This window comes from Vicugna pacos, chromosome 2, assembly GCF_048564905.1.
Source record: "Vicugna pacos chromosome 2, VicPac4, whole genome shotgun sequence".
Classification (NCBI taxonomy): Eukaryota; Metazoa; Chordata; class Mammalia; order Artiodactyla; family Camelidae; genus Vicugna; species Vicugna pacos.
The window spans coordinates 68,766,287-68,787,589 of NC_132988.1; the positions used below are offsets into that span (position 1 = coordinate 68,766,287).

Genomic DNA, 21,303 nt, shown 5'->3' on the forward strand with positions numbered 1-21,303 from the left:
AATCTTATTTCTTCTACAAATAAGAAGGGGAAAAGAAATGGAAGGGGAAACATAACTTAAGAAACAGGCACTTCAATTTCATTATAGGTATCTGAATGGCCAAAAAGCTTATGAAAATATGCTCAACATCACTGATTGTCAGGGAAAGCAAATTAAGACCACAATGAAATACCACTACACACAGAATGGCTAAAGTTACAGGCTGAAAACATCAAATGGTGAGGATGCGGACCAACTGGAACTTTCATATTGTTTGTGAGTGTGTAAAACAGGATGACCGCTTTGGAAAAGGGTATATCAATTTCTAGTAAAATTAAAAATTTATCAACCTTGCAACTCAGGATATTCTACTAAGTCCTTACCCAAAAGAAGTTAAAACAAGAAGGTTCACAAGAAGCCTTGCACAAGATATTCACAGCAACTTTATTCATAATAGCCAAAACCTGGAAACAGCCCAGCATTCATTAGCTGTTCACCCAACAAGTTAAAGGTTAAACCGAGGCATATTCATTCATACAATAGGATACCACACAGCAGTGAAAGGGAACTATGAGCTGAAACACATCGATGAATTTTAACACATGCTGAGTGGGAGAAATTTACACAAGAATACATAAAGTATGACTCCCATTTATATTAAGTTCTAGACTAGGCCAAATTAATCTATGGTGAAAACAAAATCCTAACAAGGCAAGGGGTGGAAAAGGGGCAGGTATTGACTAAAGAAATTTTCTGTGATGGAAATGTTCCACAGCTTGTAAGGGGTTTGGATTACAGAGTTTTATGTAAAAATTCATCAAACGGTACACAACATTTGTTTAATTAACTATGAGTTTTACCTAAGGAAAAAGAAGTCTACTTAATATGGATGACAAGAAATTTAAGAGTCAAATATAGATGTCTACAACTTTGACACATACAGAGAAAAAAGATGGATGGATGCACAGACACGCGATGAAACAAATATGGCAAAATGTTACTTGTAGAATTGAAGTGGTAAGTATAGGCATGTTTGTAACTTAACTCTTTCAAATGCTTGAAATTTTTTATTAAACTATATCGCAGGGAAAAAGACATAATAATGATTGAAATGTGTGTGCACTACTGTTTAGATCCTGACTCAAACGAACTTTTTAAAAAATGACATCAGATAAGATATTGGATAAGAAACTATTATTTTTAGGAATGATGGTATTTTTTAAAGTCCTTTTTAAAAAGAGATGCACACTGAAATATATCCAGATAAATAACATTGTCTTGAATTTGCTTTAAAATTAATGAGGATAAGATGAGGAGGGGTCTGTAAGAGACAAAGAAAAATGGGAAGAGGATATGAAGACAAATTTATAAAAAAGAAAGTCCAAAAGCTCTTAAAATGAAGAAATCCTACATCATAAGAGAATGCCATTGTGTGTGGGTGTGTTTTTAACCTGCCAGATTGGCAAAGAACAGACTGCTAGTATACTGTGTCAGGGAGGCTACGGAGAAATGGGCACTTGCACTGCTGGTGCAAACTAAGAAAAAAACCAATTAGAGATATAAATTTAATTTTAGATCTAAATTACAAGTGCACATACTCTTGACCATGTATCCTACAGAGAAATTTATGTATGTACGAAATGACACAAATTTATACAAGGCAATTCATTTTGGCATTATAATAGCAAAAGATTGGAAACAATTTACATGCTCATCAGTAAGGACAGGTTAAATTACATACACATCCGTACTGTACAATGATTTTTAAAAATGAGAAAGGATTTTATATTGATATAAAATATTCAGGATGTATTAAGTAGGGAAAAAAGGTACAGAATAGTAGGCATAGTATGCTATAATTTATATTTTAAAAATAAATGAAAATGTCTATTAATATTTGCTTATCTATGCAGTCACTGGAAGTTTACATTAAATGAAACTGATGAGTGTTGCCTGAGATATGACTGAAGTACAGGATGGGAGGAAGACTGTCCACTGTATACCCCCTTCATATCTCTTGAATTTTACTTCTTTCAAAAAATAAAAACACAATTTTAAAAGTACCCCACTATTTATTTTCATATCATCAAAGCATAAGAACCAAATTAAACCTTCCTCTATCCTCTTCCTAAAATTCAGTAAGAAAACCACCCAATTGAAAAATTGACAAAATATCTGAACGAACGCCCACCAAAGACAGTATGATGTCAACACCTTATGTTATTATAGAACTGCAAACTAAAACGAGCTATCCCTACACACCTAGTAGAAGAGCTAAAATTGAAAACACTGACACCACCAAATGCTGGCAAGATGAGCTGCTGCAGGAACTCTCATTCATTGCTGGTGGAAATGCAAAACGGTAGAGCTATCTTGGAAGGCAGTTTGGCAAGTTTCTTACAAAACTAAACATAGTCTTACCATATGATCCAGCAATCACACTCCTTGGTATTTACCCAAATGAGCTGAAATCTTATGTATACACAAAAACCTACACACGAATGTTTATAGCAGCTTTATTCCCTTCGTACAAACTTCAGAGATTTATTTTCCAACCTGCTGAAGTCAGGCAGGAAAATGTATTCCTACTACATCGAGCAATTTTTCTTCAAAGCCCCTGTAATTTAGGCACTTTACTGCTGAGATACACCATTCTACCCTATATTACAGGTCCTACCAATTGAATGTGAACCCTTTCATGTAATTTGGAGGAAACTCAAACTAATTAAGTGTTTTAAATTATAAAATGAATAGGATGTAATGAAGAGAAAAATCTCCAAATGAGAATCTGCTAAGAGACTGTTTAAGGCAGAGGATGCCAATAGGGCATGTTAACTAGTAACAAGCAGGGTCATTGCCTCAAAAAGTCACCGAGATGGAAGTGGCTTTCTCCTGCTTCTTTCTTGTCATACTGCAGAATTAGTGAAAAGGATATAGAGCCTCTGCTCCACAGCGGATTCGGTCTCCCTGCCCACCTGGCAGAAGCCTCATTTACCCAGGCTTAGAGGGACAAATACAAAATGGTTTTGCTTCCTCCTCTGGTTTCAGTGAGTTCATCAGCTCACAGTCTTCAGCATTTTCTCCTTGGTATCTACATGCTACTTATCGAGTTCTCCCTTGCAATTCTTTTGAGCGAGCAAAAGCAAGATATGGACAACCTGGCCACATCCAATCCCACTATTTTTGACAACTTTACCACCTAGGAGATTATAAAGACACAAAGGACCCAAACAGAAGAGCAAAAGTCACTGTCATTTTTTTTTTCAGTAAAAAATGATGTTGCACAACCCAGTTTTGTCAAATTTCAAAAGAGAAGTATGTCTTTTGATTGGATACACATAAAAGATTACTTCTATTCTATTATGTGCTTTTCTTCTCTTTCCAGTAACTACATTTGTCCTATCGGCAATTATCCATGTACCAGCCTAAATTATGAGCAATAACTTACTAACGGCAGTATAGGAAAGCATATGAATTCATGAGATGATTTCCCAAGAACGCCCACCTTCTGCACTGAGAAATCAGCCACTAGTGTGACAAGAAGATAACCCTTCCAGCTCACCCACCACGTAACATCTTAGTGCTGCTGCTCTCATTCTTTTCCCAGGGATATGCAAATGAAACTCATCAGCTTTAAAATAAAGTAATTGCAAATGAATTAATTCCTCACCAACCACAATCCCAACAGACCCTACAGATTTTTTCTGCAGCAAATCAGATACCTACTGCTAAAAGGAGAGAAAAAGATCACATTCTAATTGGTCATACAGCTACAGACACCAGTTCTCAGAGCTCACTCAGTATACTCAACTACACATGAAAATACATTTCTATCCAGGTAGTAATACAGAAGCTCGCTGATTAAGTCACGTTCTTTCAGGACGGTGGAAACAAACACAACAGAAAAATAATCATTTCTTCTTACAATATACCAGGATTTGATGTAATAAAAATATATTAGGTTGATTCACACACTCCAAAATAAATACTCTTAGGTAATCTTCAGCCTGAAACAAGCCTTCATTTATTGACTACTTACAGTACAGTGATTTCGTATCTTAGCTGGTAATCAAAGACGGTTATGTATTAAGTGAGAGAAGATGTAATCTCTCTTCCAGATATCACCTCTCAGAAACTGGGGCTAATTCAATTTTAAGGACTAGATCTGCATCTCCTGGTAACCACGTGGCAGTCGTCACCCTGAGAACAGGAACAAGGCAGAGAAAGTATACAGGACTTTGATTCTCCTACAGGTGCACATAAAATTAGTTTATTAAGGACTACATTTTGAAGCCAGCTATTTTGATCCAATGTTTAAATAACAAGCTGTTTAATATTAAAGCAGAAGGTACTGCCACAATGTGACAGAAATACAGCTTTATCCATAAACCCTTCACACAATTATACATTAAATGCTATTTTTATTTAAGCAAGGCACCCCTACTTGTTCTAAAATATGGGATATGCTACCCCACTGAAAAAAGCAAATGAGGAGACTTAGATTCCATCCTATCTAGAGCTGGTTTAAATTCAAGTGAAGCCATCAATGTCCTTACCAATCAGGACTGCCATGACATGTCACTTCACAGTTTTGACACTAACACACACTTCAAGGTTTACTGAAAACCAAAGAAAGACGGGGCTGAGGGCAGGGGTGTTCAGACAACTTTTGACACTACAATTCCCTCTTTAATTATACAGACACCAATGTTAAATGCCTGTAGCACAGGGTTTAGAAAGGCAAAACATTTCCAGAGACATCAAACTGACAAACTGTTGTCATTTACACTAACCAGTGGTATTTTTTGTTTTGATTCCTTTTTTAAAAGTCTTATCACTATCAAAGTAATTAAATACACCTAAAATTAAAACTACTCTGCCAAATGATAATGGTTCAAAGGTCTGAAACCTTTCCTTGCTTTGGTGAGTATTTGCTTAAAAGAAATCAGTACTTTATTCCATGAGAAGTTTTACATCAAAGCTCTTAATTCACAGGCAAAAAAAGAAAACCTCAAACAGATTATTTTTAAAATGGGAGAAGATTTTAAAGGAAGAGTGCTGAATAAAAATACGTAGTCTTTACACTGGGTCACATATCCTCTGTGAAAACAAACTGTTTAATCATAGAAAATAACGGTCAGATTCTTTAATCAGATTCTGGACAGTTTAAACAAAAAACTAAATTTGTAGTTTATTTCATAATCCCCAACTGAATCTTTCCTTTTTCTTGCTAAACAGTCCATTATGGATTTTTTCTTATAAGCAATTCACCCCAAACCCCCAAATCATTCCTCTAGCAGTTACTGCTTAAAAAACTGGAACTTTATATCCCATGTCCAAGAAAGGTGTGCAAATGAAATGCTTCTTGCTTCATCCTGGAAAAAAAAAAAAGTGGTGTACATTTACTCAAAATGAAAAATGCTACTACACATGTTCCTGTATCATTTCAAATTATAAATTCTTTTTTTTCTTTCTGATTTAGTGCAAGTTTTCCGACAAATCAACTAAGTTAAGGTGAAGAAAATTAGCTGGGCGTTAGTGCTTACAGCCTGGCATGAAGACAGTAGATTTTCAGAGTTGAGCACAGAATATATTTCATATAGAGTTTAACTAATGAAAATATTTAACATCACAAGACTGTGGGACTTTATATCCAAAAACAGTCTATGACAACGATGGTAAAGAAATGTCCCATGTGTTTTTAAGGAATCATTACAGTAAAGTGCCTCAAAGGAATGTACCACTACATGTAGAAAAATGATTACAATACAATATATGAAAAGATTTTAGGGGGAAAAAAGACACCATATAGCACTGAGTAAGGGAAGGAACATCAAGACATACATAGTTGATTTACCACAGAGAAGTTAACTGTATGAAATCTAAGGATTTCCCAGGACTGCCATTTTGATAACACCATTTTAGGAAAAGACACAGCAGTACATTCAGTGTATAGATGCATGATACACCCTGGTTTCAAATGTATCACTTATAACATCTTAAAAATATCTTAGAACTGAGTAAATGTATTTAAATTTTATAGGAAGACAAGTTAATGTACTGTGACATAGAGCAGCCAGAGGTACTTATCTGGGCACACAGCGTGATGAACGTTGGGGATGGTACAAACAGATTCTAAAGGGGAAAATACTCAAAGCCACTATATGACCATAATATAGTCTGTTTCCCGGGGAGTTTCACTCCTTATACTGAAGCTTCAATTATCATGATTAGTTTGATCTTTATTAAAAAGAAATGGCTTCAATCGTATTACGAGTGAGGAAATGACTAATTTATCAATTGAAAATAATTTCCACAATTGCACCTCTTAAATTTACCTCATTATCTGGAGTCTCTGGAAGTCTTATTTTCCTTTTGGACACGAATTCAGGAACAATTCAATATACCTATGGTCTGAGGATGACAAAAAAAGATTCATTTTTTAAAGTTGTAAGGGCAGAAATAATGGTGTAGTCATTTATTTTCCTCATAGTTCAGACAGTAACTCAAGCCCTTTGCCCCATCCTTTCCCTAGTGAAAAAAAAAAAATTCTATCTAATTCTGGATGGATATATGCATGATAATTAATGAATAAATGCTTCTCACTATAATATAGTGGGGTTGGTTTTTTTTTTTTGTCTTTTTTATACTTATTTAGTAGCATTAATGGAATACAATTATCCCAAAGGAAAAATTCTAGGCAAACTGCAAAGCAGAGAAAGGCATTTGTAAACAGACAGACATCAAACATGACAACAGAAACCAAGGGCAGCACTTACGAACGTGGGACCGATCCTTGAGCATAGCTGCAACAGCATCTTCATGAGTGTCGAAGTGCACGTCAGCTTCTCCAGTGGCCTTCCCGCTGGAACTGTATTCCATGGTGATTCTAACAGGCTTCAGTGGAGCAAAAAACTGAACAACAAACCAAGGAAGCCAAGAGGAACATGATGTTACTGGGTCCGATTTCTACAAGTCTGGTGGCTCTGCATTTTTCTTTCAGACTTGGATTCATGTATCTGATAAATTTATTTTCAGGAAATCTCTTTAAGCAACAATGTAGTTACACATCTACCACCTCCTTTTCTGATCTTCTTGGAACTCAAAGTCACATTTCATATATCTGTTCACAGAGAACTTAAACTGTAAGTACAATACCGTATATATAATTCTCAAATTTTTTTTATACCAAGAAGGACCATTTTTATTATTCCTCCCACACACATCCTTCCCTATTTCTAAAAACTATCCATCAAATACACTTCATTTCTTCATAATTCATTTTTATCATTGTTTTCAATTAGACATCCACCTGATAATCAGTTTTTTACCAGCACTACCTAAAGACAGCTACCACGCTGAGTAGTTATCACTCCAAACCAAAGCAACAGAATGTAATTCTTTAACAAGACCATGCAACTTTCATTTAGGTAAAGATATGATTCCTATTACGCTTTTTGAAATCATGAAGAAAACTGTGAGACCCCACTACTAACTGAAACAGGGCTCTGAGTATGGATCTACCTTAAGTAAATGTTCTCAAGTTTATGAAGTCAATAGGGGCTTCACTGTTCTATCTTTTCATTTCATACAGTATCTATCATGAAATAAAAATATTTTAAAAATTCCTTTTCTCAAAGATTAGGGAAGCCAGATGTAAGGAGGCTGTACAGTCTAATGAAAGCTCTAGGCATTTAGGAGTCCTGGATTTGTGTCTAGTATATAACAGCTCTGTGAGAAATGCCCTGAGTCTCCTTTTCCTAAACTCAAAAATGAATGGGTTGAACTAATTTAGAGAAAAACCAAACTTTTTTACTTTGAATACTAAACCTACACCATATTATTCTGCATCTATAAAATCCTCTTATCTATTATACATTTGACCCTAAAATGTAATAAAACCCATACTTCTTGGCTCAAGAAAGTAAGACAAGCCTCCACAACTACGGAGACGCCACCTTACTACCCAAAGCTACCACAGGGATGCTGTATTCTTCTTCTCCACCTTCCCTGATTTAATAGAAGTTCCACCTTAGAACTTCTGTTCAAAGCTACTGAGACTGGGTATCTTACTACCACATACATTTATGATGTCCTGGGCATTGGCTTGGAAAGGCAATCCTCTCATGTGGACAAAATGTAGTGAAGACGCAGCTCCAAAATCAACAGCCTCTGGAAGCTTTTCTGACGTCTCCTTGGGCAACTCTGAGAAGCAGAACAAGAAGCACCATCCAGAACATTGCAGCTTCGAGAGTCACTAACGGGTTATAACTAGGCATGACCTGTACGTCCAAGTCCTTCATTCCTCTTGAAACAGTAAGGAAGAGGGCTTTAATTTTAAAAGCCAAAACAACCTAAAATTTCTGCCACTTAACAAATATCACCTGAACACTCATAAGGCTTCAGTATTTCAAACCACTACCAGATTCCAAAAGACTGTATCTTTCTCTCACAACAGAGAGGAGAAATGATTATGAATGGAAAAATATAAAGGCAAAAGAAAAACTTTCTGGGTTATCGTCACCAAAAAAAAAAAAAAAAAAAAAAAGTTGTAACAGGCTAATCCTAGGGCACGCACTTAAAAAGGATTTATCAACTTCAAAGATTCCAAATGTTGCTTTGGGATTAGGAATCAAAGGAATGATTAAATACAGAGGCAAACAAAACTCCTTAGTCAACATTCCTGCTCTCTATACACATTTTTTTCCCATCTTAAGTGTTGACATTTTACTTCTTTTTTTATATATGTGCCACCCAGCCTTTGACATAGAATCTACGAAGATGATTATATTGAAAAAAAAAAAAGGCAAAAGCCTACGGCATAATAAAGCCCTTCTACATACATAGTTGGCCCTCTATATCTGTAAATGTGGGACCCATGGACAGGGAGGGCTACCTATGGGATTTGAGCATTCATGGATTTTGGTATCCATGGTGGGTCCTGGAACCAACTCCCTGGGGATACTTAGAGGCAACTGTATTCAGAGTACATTCTACACTCAAAGACATATTAAATATTTAACTCAATTCCCTTGTCCTATAATCTCATAATTTCATACAACACGGTCATAAAAAAATTAACTATCAAAACATGCAAAGCAGATCAATAAGAGGAATGTCCTTACCTACTTCCTTCTCACTTTCAAAACCTGTCATGGGTCGGGTATCCTCATTCACTTCATGCTCTTCAAAGACCATTTCTGGCTCAGTTATATACTTAGCAGTAGGAGAAGATGCCATTTTCTTTCCCTTATGAGAGCCAACATGTGTTCGAACTTCATTTCTTCTGCTTGGAAATATCTCTATATATCTATGTCAAAGCAAAAGCGAACAGGCACAATGGTACAAAGTGACTTTACACTGAACTCTTTAAAACATGCATATACAATATTTCTAACACCTGACATACCCAGGTATCCAAAGAAAACCGGTGGGGCAAAAAGAATGGATATAGATGTTAGGCCATGAAGAAGTACTCTCAACGGAACAGGTCACTGGTTTAATCACCTCCACCCCCAAGATAACAGTTTTCTTCACATACATTTTACCTCTGCTTTCTACCCTGTTTTGCTTCATGAGGACAAATACGCAGAGGTTATTTGCGTGTATGAAAAGAATTAATTTGGTAAGAAAGGTTTTTTTCCTAATAGTTAATTAATCTCTTGAAGCCTTACAATTCAATTCTGTGAAAATTAATCATAACTGTTTAAGATATTAAAAGTCACCGTATATGAGGAGCCAGTTCAGGACTGCACTAAGAGGCTAATGAGAATTCATGATGTAAATGTCAATTCTGACTTACTGTTTGACTATGGAACTATTGATTAAATCCAGGCTTCTGGAACCAGTTTTCTTTTTCACAACACTGCTTTTCCAAATTTAGTTATTAAGCTTGAACTGTAAAAATCATTTTTATTTACAGATCTATAAAGATTAGAGGGTATCATTTCTTAATTTATTGAAGACATTTGTACACTGCCTTAATGTTCCCATATAAAAACATAATATTGATGTGTTCCAAGTTATAAGAAAATATGAAGAGTACTGAAAAAAAATTAAAGGGAGGGTACTTTACATATACTTTCTTCATTTAAAAAAATTTCATAAAAAATAACTAAGTAACAAAAAATTTTAATAAAGACCTCTGAACTAATTCCATTAAGTAGATCCTGAAATGGCTTGTTTTAAACTTCAAAGGAGCCAGGTAAAAAGGCTAGAAAGCAGCAAAACAATGTACTAAAATTTGACACTTCTAAGTACTCCTCGAAAATGAAAGTTAAAACACAAATGAACCGACCCATCACTACATGCATCCTAATGTGATGAGATATGCAGTATACAGTATTGCCCAGAGAGTATCCATATCAAAATGTTAACCTGAGTCAATTCAAGACTTTAGCTTTAACTTCCAGTTTTCAGGAAATAACAGATACAAAGGAACAAGTTAAATGACACCATGAGGAAGCAACAGGATAAATACAGAACGTGAGACACTGAACAGGACACCTGACCCAATTTCTTCAAAAGTCAATTGCATTTAAAAAGCAGGAGGTAATAAAAAAAAATAAAGGAAAAGGGGATTTGCTCTAATTTAAGAGACTAGAGGCATAACAATCAAACTCAATGTGTGGACCATGTCTAGATTCTGGTGCCAAAAAAAAGCAAATGGAAAAGATATTTTGGTATAAATGGGAAAGTGTGATTATGGGCTGGTATTGGACAATAAATCATTGCTAATTTTGTTAAATGTCATAATATTGGGATCGTGTTAAAAAAGGATTTTTAAAGATATATACTGAAAAACCGGTGCAGCAAATACAACAAATGTTAATAATTTGTTAATCTAAGTGATGGGCATTTGACAGCTTATCATACTACTGTCTTCTTTTTCTGTGTTTAGATAATCTTACTGTTTTATTACAATGCATTCATCAAAATGACCCAAAGTATGATTCTTCCACATCATTAGTATCTGCTTCACTTACCGGTTACCAATTTCTTCCCTGTGTTTCAACAGGGCTTGGTTAGCCATCTCTGGTTCTTCAAATTGCACATAGGCTTCTCCTGTTTTTCTTCTCCCTCTGTAATCCATGACAAAAGTAATGTCTACTATATTCAGTCCTAAGACATCCAAAAATTATTACAAATTAGTTCTGCTAGCAAGGGCATCTTTATTCTTAGAATTAAAACATTCTTTCACATACTAAGAATTTTTTTTATTTTACTAGTAAAATTGTAGGACTATTTTGCCAGCCCCAAAGCTGAATACATGCCTAATGGGAAGAAAATTATTATGCAGCCAAAAGCTAATAACATCTACATATTCAAAAATGTTTAGGGTCCAAGCTGTCCATCTGTTTTGCCATTAATTATATAGTAGGGAAAAGATTCAGACTATCACTACTGGTACATATTTTACAGCTAAGAATTAGATGATAATGCTTTTAAATCATATAAATTGCTATTGCCTTAGACAAATATAACCACTCTTATGAGAGGACATTTTCCTCAATAGTAAAATGAACCCACATGAAATCATTTTTAAATCTGACATCTCCCAAAGATCAGTGTGAAAGGTCAAAACACTTATAAAATCTACAAACATTTAAAATCCAACCTAAGAGTTCCCCCCTAAAGCACCTAATATAACTGTATGCAGTTACCTAGGAAGAGGTTCACCTAAAAAAAAGGAGGAAACAATGTGAGGGAAAAGATATGAGGCCCCAAACAAGATATAACTGGGAAACACCTGCAAAGAAGTCTACGATGTCTTTCTCATTGCAACTATAAGGAAGTCCTCTCAAACGAACCACGCCATCGTTTACCACAGGTGAAGATTTGACCTGCAGGCTCTTCATTAAGGCATCCACATCTTCATTGTTTATCTCATATACTAAGAAAAAGAGCATAAAAGGTATGCAAAACTTACACAATAAAGAAAGAAGCCATTAAAAAAATAATCACACTGGGTGGGTTATCCAAAAACTAGTATTTATTTTTATCTTTATGTACTTCTCTGGAGAAGACAATAAATGACATTTATCAAGTATTACTTACTATGTGCCAGGTGTAACATCGCAACTTCTGAGGTAAATTTGGTCAACATCCTCCTCATTTTATAGGTAAGAATCTGAAATTATCTCTGGGCTTCATTTTCACACCCTGGGAACGGGTGTATTCATAATATCTAACTACTTCACTCTTGTTAAGGACGAGCTGAAAGTGCCTTGGGAAGCACAGTCTACCGTAACAATCGCCAGGAGCTAGAACATGACGTCACGTACCTTCCACGTATCGCTGCCCCATGTACATGCGGTGTTTTTCTAAGGCTTTTTGCACATCCTGCTCTGACTCCATTTCAATTAAGGCATCACCCCTTCGTTTCCCATCTCTATTTAAGAGGAAATGTATTCCATTCTCACCATTGCGAATTCTGCAGTCTGAAAGTATGTGAGTTAAATGAATTAAAACTAGAAATCAATAGCTCAATTATACAAGTCACTAGAATTGCAATCTTCCAACAGCAAAACAAAGCAGGCTCCAAAATGCCTGTCACTTTCCTCACACAAACTCCCATCAGTGAAGCGAGCAGAATGCTAATGAGGTGGTGGTTTCTAAAACGTTCCATGTGGAAGACATAAACAACCTTAGCACAAAATCTTACGATCTCCTGACCATTAAATGACAAATTAGAATAAGCTCGATGCAAAATGTAACATTTCCTTCCAAACACTTCTATAATCAGTTTCAAATCACTTAAGGTATTAAAAATATGGTTAGGTTTATGCATGTCATCTTCTCTTACAATCATAACGATAAGATCTCTAATATATATCCTATAAGAATAATTTTACAACATAATTAGATTTTTTTCCTTTCCTATCATTATCAGGGAAACACATCCCCATACTGCACACCTCTTAAACTGGGAGCAAGATTTAAGTGGCTTTTAAAACACTTGATCCACACAATGCACATTAAGGTACTTAATATAATGCTATATCATTTCACATTTAAGGCAGCATCTTCAAAAAGCCTCTTAAGAGGGAAATTAAAAATCACAGTCAGATACAGAAACTTAAAAACCACAGATACGTAAGTCTTCCAAACATGTTATTTAGGGAACACTATCACTTGCTACTAAGTGATCTGCATATTAAATTTTTGTGTATTACATAAAGAGCTACTCAACCAATACTCTAACTTATTTCTACCAACAGGTTTTCACTTTTTGATATGTACATATTAAAACTTCAGAGAAAACTGATTTTAAACCATGTAGCTTTAACATTAAATTTTTTGTTGTATTCAAGGTCTTTTAAACCTGGTATATATGACAAATGGTACAAGTGGTGTCACTTGGCATGCATATGGAACCAGCCAGAGTGAGAATCCCCATCAGATAAGATGCCTACAGCAAAGCCCAGCTTGGATTTTATGGGACTGCTTTTACTCAGATGAAATCAACATATTTAAAACATACATAAAACATACCTGAGAAAAAGCTAAGCACATCTTCCACAGTGCACGACCACGGTAACCCTTGAGCTCGAATGAGAAAGACATCATCTACCTCCTCTCCTAACTTGGACGGAGGCAACTCATACTCAGGGAGAGGTGGAAGGTCTTCCAAGTAGGTAGTTTTAGACTCCTTCCAAGAGAAATGAAGAAATGTAAAAATACTTTCATAACAACCTACTTAGAAAATGTTTATTTCCACAAACTAACACTCGGATGTTATTCTTTGGGGACAGTTACTATTTCAGAGGCAGGAAGTAAAATTCACAAATCTCACTCATCCTGCTTTGGCTTAAATTGTACATCCTAAAGCTACAAGTCGGTATATCCTAATGATTTGGCAAGACAAATTTTATTCCAGGTTTGTTTTAAATTCATCAGTCCCAAATTACACCTAATAACAGTGTTTTAGTTAAGGCTGGACAAGAAGGGTCTCCCGGATTTGACAAATATGTGAGTATACGCCACAATTAGAACCTCATCTCAGAAAGCTTACCATCTAGACTAAGACAAGCATACAAAATAAGGTGCTCTAAGTGCTATAATTAAGACACAAGATATTATAGAAATTCAAAACAGAGCACTAAGAGAATTAAGATACGAGATGAGCCTTAAAGGAAGGCTAGAATTCTGACAGTGATGTATGAAGGATAGGGCACTGCAGCTTGAGAAGTGAGGGGAAGAAGCAGAACGAACCAAAGCTCATTTGCAAAACAGCAATAATTCCATTTGGCTAAACTGTAGGGTACAATTAAGAGTCAAAGAAGATGAGCTGGCAAAAGAAATTGGTGGGTACCATACGGCAGAGGGACTTGAGTGTTAAGCTCAATGTGTGTCCTTAACCTGGTAGGCCAAGGGGAGTTGACAAAAGACATCTTAGGAGTGTTGACAAGACAGCAGGATGCTTGGAAAGATTAATCTGCCAATTGTTATGTCAGACCAACTGAATGAGGGAAAGATTCTAAAAGGCAATGGCGGTAGTGTGAGGTAACAGGAGCCTGAGACATACCTACAGAACTCCTTTTTACAAGACTGGAATGTAATAAGATTCGGTCAAGCACCACAACCATAAACAGGAAAGACAACCCAGGTTTTAAGACTTGCTAAGGAAACAGATTCCTTTGTACCATTTCACCATTTACACAAAGACTTATGTCTAATTTTAAGGAGTCAATGATAAATATAAATCTCTAGCAGAAGCCTAATGCATATATAGTAAGAATGCAACAAGTACTACAATTATCAAAATGGGAAGACAACTCAGGCTTTAAGTCAAGTGATTTAAATCCTGTTGGGCTAAACAGAGAGATACTTCACTCCCTTGTATGTTCCCATCACTGATAAGACTTACACATAATTTTATGGAATCAATAATAAATTTAAGCACAGTATATGACACTAGCAGAGACTCAACAGGTATCATTATACTTGTCAAATTCAAAGAAGAAAATAATCAAGTAAAGGGAGTAGCCAGCTCACAAAGGCTTAATAGAGATAGTTTGTGTTTTTTCAATAAAAGTAACATTCCCTATATTCCCAGAATTCCATAAGCATCACAAGCTTTTACAGAAATGGGCAGCAGAAAGCGTTGGGCCGGGATTCAAATCAATTAGCTCAGCCACTGGCAGGCAGCAGCCATGCTGATTAGCTTCCCAGTTTCCCTGAATTCAAGGAGAAGCATAAATTGAATTAAGATAAATATGACCCACGGCATCAGGAACAAGGCAATCAGAAAGTGTGCTGACATTTCCCAGATGCCACGTAACAAGCAGAAAAGAAAGCTTCCTATGAGGCACAAAATACCTGCAACCTGAGTACTTAAAGTACACATTACTTCAAAAAAATACTGTAGACTCACTCCTGGGTCCCCAACCCATGGCCTCAGCCCCAGCCGCCGCCTCTCGTCGGCCCCCCTCCCCCAATATCACAGTCCCCAGGCTGTTCCTCCCACTGGCGGCGACCCATGGTCCTAAAGGACCTTCTGTCAGACGAAGTGGAGGTGCAGAGGTGACCTTCAGTAACTGGGGCAACCCGCCTTTCCCCAGGGACACGAGAGAGGAGAGCGTTGGGGACCAGCCTCCTTCCCCATGAACCCAGCCCACGCAGTGTGTGAGTGAACCTTCCCATCCTGGGCCGCGAGGTGCGCCGAGGGCCGCCCAGGCCTAGTGCTCCCGCTGCATGGAAAGTCCCAACCCTCCGCAGGGTCTGGCCTCCCAACTTCACAACCAGCGGGCGGAGAGCGACAAGGATGCGGGGTGGGGGCGTCCACAGCCTCACAAAACCTACCATAGGCCGGCGGGAAACAAGGCCTCAACATTCACCCCCAGTCACACTTACACTGCCCAACCGACCAGAGACTCGAGAGGAGAACAAAACAAGGAGAAACCCCGAGGCCTGGGAAAGCGTCCCTTGTTCTGGGGCCCAATAGGAGGACTGGGCGGGCGGGGGTGGGAGGCGGGTGCGGCTTGTGCCGCGGATCCCCGGGCGCGCACGGGAGGCGCACGCGGAGGGGCGCGGGGGCGCGTGCGCGCGGCCGGGGAAGGGTCCGGCGCGCGGCCGGGGAAGGGTCTGGCGCGCCGCCCTTCTCCGCACCCACGTACCTGGCCGTATCCCCGCGCCGGGCCCGCGGCCGCCGCCAGCGACTGCGGCAGAAGAGGGGCACGCAGGGCCGAGTAAGAGGCGGCAGCCGCGGCGGCGGCGGAGGGGGCAGGCCCCGCCAGCCTCCCGGCGGGCGCAGGCCCGGTCTGGAGGCCTCGCGTGTGAGAGGCGGCGGCCGCGGCGGCTCCGAGCAGCAGCAGCAGGCGGCGACGGCCCGAGACGCCCGAGGGGAAGGACCCGGCGGCCGAGTAGAAGGGCAGGCAGGCGGCGCCGGTGCGCCGGCAGCTGCTGCAGTTGCAGCCACAGCCACGGAGCAGCGCCCCGAGCACCCAGCGCGTCCCGGCCATGGACTCCGGAGGGGGCACGGGGCCTGAAGGCGGCTGCGGCTGCAGCGCGAGCGGAGGGGAAGTAGAATCCAGGGCCGGGGAGGGGTTGCCGGGCACATGCGCCGCCGGCACCGGGGGCAGCAGCGAGTCGGGAGGAGGCGGAGGAGCTCGCTGCCCCGCCCGGTCTCCGCCCTCGGGGCGGGGCTGCCCGCGGCCGGGAGGGGCCCGGAGCCGGTACGACCGACTGGCTGTTCTTTCACCTGGTGGAAACTGAGGCCTGAAGAGAACAAGGTTTTCTGCTCTGGGGAGAGCGGAGCCCTGGAACGCCGTTCTGCCGACGCGCCGCACTTCCCCCTCAATCTTGTGGTGTGAGGGGCGAAAAAAAAAAGGGCCGTTTCTGGAAAGAATTGTAATACTCTGATTATAAAAAGAGGTTGGGATAATAATACCGGCGGAGGTTTAAAAATGCTCCCCCCCCCAGCTTGAGTTATGTGCGGAAGGCCAAATTTTTTGTTTTAAAATGAAATATTTAGATAATTATATGTTAGTAACGTATACAGGTATTCTCCCGGTGTTGAAAAGTTCACTCTAGGCCACTTCGCTTTCAAGAAGGACCCGTATTAGTAACTGTTTCCACTGTGGAAAGAAATGTGATTTTCACTTTTATGGGAAAAAGTGAACATTGGAAATAGCATTCAGCGCTTGTTTTGCAGCAGCCGTGACAGAGGCTGCGGTGGCACCACCAAGCGCTCTCCTGGGAGAATATACTCAGCATCTCCCTGCCATAGCTTTGAACTGTATCCTTGAGCATCTGTGTTTTACCTCCCTAACAAGACGTGTTGTAGGGTAATTGCTTCCTCACTTTATGCCATTTTGGCTTCCAGGAGCTTTCATAGGAACGCTCTGATTTCGGATAGTGGGTGAAACCTGTCTAACAAAGATTAAAGCCTCCCCTGAGGATTTAGTGTAGTCACAAGAGGACAGGCAGAGGTTTGCTGAAGGCCTGGTTGTGCAGTTTTTCTCCTCCTATGACCAGGACCTGTCTCAATTTAGTAGGCAAAAGGGAGTTCAGAGAGTGAAAAATAGAAAAAGCCAAAAATTTTAAGCTTTTTATTGTAGAAAAACTCAAAGAAAAATATAATGAACTAGAATTTCAAAAATTACCAACATTTTTCATTCTTGTTTCATCTGTCTTCACCACCACCCCCCATTTTTTTTCTTTACTGGAATATTTTAAAGCAAACCCCCCAAATCATGTCAGTCACCTTTTCAGTATTCATCTTAAACAGATAATGACTTTTTTTTAATGAAATTTAGATTAGCTACGTTAAAAAAAAGACTGAACTGACTAAAATGTAAAGATCTTATTGGCTTTATTCAACGATCACGCATTGGGCAGCATCCCACTTAGCAGGTAAAAAGGAGCTCCCAGAAACTATACAAAAAGAAAGACTTGTGTAGGCAGAAGAAGGTAGGAAAAGGAAGTTACACTAGCAAAAGTAGACTGGGTGTGGTAAGGTCACTTTGTTTTAGGGTATTGTAGGGGGTCTATCAGGCAGATTACATCACTAGTGCTGACCAAGCAGTTCCTGATTAGCTAGTTTAATATTCTATTTCTGGGAAAGCCCAAAAGTGTAATTAGGTTTGGTAACATTGGGCTTAGCATAAGTGACTCCATTTTGGATTTGTTTTTAACAGTTGGTTTAAAGCATTCAATATTATTGCATTTAAAGTTTATTTATTCTGGCCTACTTTTAGGGAAAGGGAAGTTCAGTATTTCCCAGATAACCCTTTCTTCCCCCCAAAAAGTGAAGAACAGGAAAAAATCTGATTTGCTTGGCTCTATGGACCTGGAGTATCAAAGAGAAGGGGTTTTCTTCTGCAAGAATTAGGAATCTTAGAGATTGTTTTTTCTTAAATCTTCCATTCAAGAAGGAAAACGGATTAGCCCTTCCTATCAGATTATCACTACAAATCACAGTTTATGGACATGTTAGGAATTCTGCCCATATTTACTCTTGCCTTCATTTTCTTAATAGCCAAAGCTATCATCCATATTGTGTACATCGGAATGGATTAGAAACCTAAATACATAGAGTGAAATCTTACAGAGTGTAATTAGGAGTAACACCGAATTATCAAAATGGGAAGCTTTAATTTTTATTTAGAGGAAGTTGGGAGAATATAACAGAGACAAGAAACTAACTTTGAACAATTATTCATTTACTATTCATTTTTTACTACTTACTAATCATTACTATTCATTTTTGTGTTCCAGGCACTGTGCTATGCTCTTTGCTTTCAGGGGTATAATAATAGGCTTACAGACTAAATATCAAAATGATGTTTAGATTTATATATGTCCAGATTATCTGAAGAAAGAATAGCAAATTTTGTAAATTGAAACTAATGACTTATGGAACACCAGGTTTTAAAAGTTGTGTTAATAAATGTTATTTTAAACCCAAATAACTATAACTAGCCCTCTTTAGTGCTAAATTTTATTTTGGACATAAAAAGGCTCTCTTGAACTAACAGTTTACATTAACAGACTTTTTGAGTAGGGTGGTGACAATGGAGATGAGAAAAGGGAAGCCTCGAGAAGTTTTTTTTTTTTAAGGAGGTAGAATCAACAGGATTTGAGGCAGGTTAGAAAGGGAGGATAGTGTTTTCTGTTATTTTACTGTTATTTAGAGTTGGGAGGGACAGATGGCAATGATTTTTCACCTATGGGAAAGTTTAGAATTCAATATAGATATATTGGAAGCAAATCAACCCCATTTTGGGTTAAGCCAGAGAAGTCTGTCCTAGAAATATTCATTCAGGAGTTGTCACTATAAATGAAGCTGTTGGTTTGAATGGAATAGCTAGGACCAAGCATAGAATGGAGGCGAGAAGGCCTCAGAGTAAGGCTTGAGGTTAATGAATGCCCTGGGGAGGAAAGTGAATTTGCAAAGAGAGAAAGGGTCAACAAGAGAGTTAAGAGTAAGGAGAGCTGACGGAGTATTTCTGGAAAGAAGTAGGGAGTATTCAACAGTGTCAAGTCTTTGCTAAGATCAGTACTTACTCATCAAGTGAGATGAGAACAGGAAAAAATGTCTTGGATTTCGTGACCTTATCCACAGCTGTTTGGGGGTAGTGACACCAGAGGCCACAATATAGCAGAGGTGATGGACGTGCAAAGTAAGTTTGATTTTGTAGGTGAAAAAAGGATAAGGCAGTAAAGATGCATAGATCAAAAGCGGGTTTTTTTTTTTTTTGCTTTGTTTGGATTAAACTGGGTGAAAGTAAAGCATGTTGAAATGATGGTGGGAAAGGATTCAGGTGATAAAGGATTTAAGTAACCAGAAGAAAATAGGTATAATGGCGTGTGGGTTCCTAGAAGGCAAAAGAGGAGAGGTGCCAAAGCTCAGATGAAGAGATTAGCTTTATACAGGAGAGAGCGCCTCCACCTCTTCTATGGTAAACTAATCACAAAGCATATTGTTCTCCTGGTATGGTCACTTACCACTTCTACATTACTAAATACAGAGTAGCACTGCAGGGTGTCAGCCTGCTTCTCTGACAGAAATTTCTGAGGTAGAACTCATCTAAATTATGGAAAGAAATACTCTGGATTTGGGAGAGAATAAGGAGAAGGAAGGAGAAAAACGACCACCTCCATCACTAGGAAAGAATGTTCAAAGAAGCCTTCTTAGCTCCAAAGAGCACATGATTAGGAGCTGGGAGAGGAGCTGGCAGGGGACGATTGCTCTGGTTACTAATAAATAAATGAAGGAACTCACTTTATTGTCCGTGCCCCTCAATTCTTAGAGGTGAACATACTTTTCCTCTGATATGCAATGAGGTTGGGTTCATCTCAAAGGATCTCACCCCACAGCGGTCTTTGCATTTGAAAGAAACAAAAAATCATGAACCATGGATGTCAATAAGCCTAGGGTGGCAAAAGGAAAAGGAATTGAAGTCAAGCACCATAAAGAAATGGTGCCCATTTGTGTAACCTGTGATTAAGGTGCTATTCATCATCCAAGATTAAAGGAAGAAGTTTATTACGTTGAATAGATACAAGGAAACTTTAGGAATTTGAGCTACCAGTTACTTCCAAGGAAAGGTGCATTTTATCACCACTATCGCTGCTTCATTCTTTTATCTGACAAGAAGAACCCATCCACTGGATCCACAAGCTCAAAGATTTGTTTTTGCTGCAGTAATGTGTTTCTTAGGTTAGCTTTGTCACTCGGTCTATACTCACTATTAACAAGTCCATGCTAACCGATTTTTACCTCCCTTAGATTGCATGTGGTAAACCTTTCTGTGATAGAATAAAAATAATAATCATAATATTTATGCTTGACACATGACAGACCAATAAACCTCTAAATACTGCAGCTTCTTCATGGATTAAAATTAGCTTGTTAAAATTAAAATAGGTATCTGGGAAAGAGTAGCTAGTTTATTGTTTAAATGAAATACACTACCGTGTATAAAGAGATAGTAGTTTAAATAAAAATAAAATGATTATTTTATATTAGTAGTCCATTTTTTCCCCATGGTAAATATTTTTAAATGAACAAGACTGGAAATGTGAACTATATTCCTGAGGGAATTATCAGACTACAATGTCAACACAATTATTACAAGGAACTGATTTACTCCAGATAGATGAGGCAGTCACAAAACTGAATTCTCTATGGATGCTGAGTCGGTGCTACTGTGTAAAGCTTACACTGAGGATATTTGGACATTGGAATGATGGGCTGTGGCATCCTCTGGCCATATTTACAAAGATCAGGTGGTAGTGTTTTTGACTAGTCCTAGCTACTTAAACGTAGTCACATCAGCTGGCTTTTCCTAGGCAGGCAAAAGCTAGGGTGCAACAGAG

At 38.5% G+C, this 21,303-nt stretch overlaps 1 protein-coding gene across 2 annotated transcripts; it reads right to left on the reverse strand.

Annotated features, from left to right (window-relative positions):
- Positions 1 to 404: 404 nt before the first annotated feature.
- GRSF1 (G-rich RNA sequence binding factor 1) lies at positions 405 to 16,556 on the reverse strand. Of its 2 annotated transcripts, none has more exons than XM_072941107.1 (10): positions 16,098 to 16,556; positions 13,474 to 13,630; positions 12,264 to 12,419; positions 11,729 to 11,872; positions 10,965 to 11,100; positions 9,105 to 9,289; positions 8,063 to 8,184; positions 6,759 to 6,894; positions 6,318 to 6,393; positions 405 to 5,354 (listed from the first exon to the last, which is right to left on the reverse strand). In XM_072941107.1, the coding sequence occupies exons 1-9, from the start codon at positions 16,440 to 16,442 to the stop codon at positions 6,344 to 6,346; spliced, it is 1,431 nt and encodes a 476-aa protein (XP_072797208.1). In that variant the 5' UTR covers positions 16,443 to 16,556; the 3' UTR covers positions 405 to 5,354; positions 6,318 to 6,343. The 2 variants fall into 2 exon arrangements, with proteins under 2 accessions (XP_072797208.1, XP_006212576.1); XM_006212514.2 differs by lacking the exon at positions 16,098 to 16,556 and adding an exon at positions 15,784 to 15,923.
- Positions 16,557 to 21,303: the final 4,747 nt, after the last annotated feature.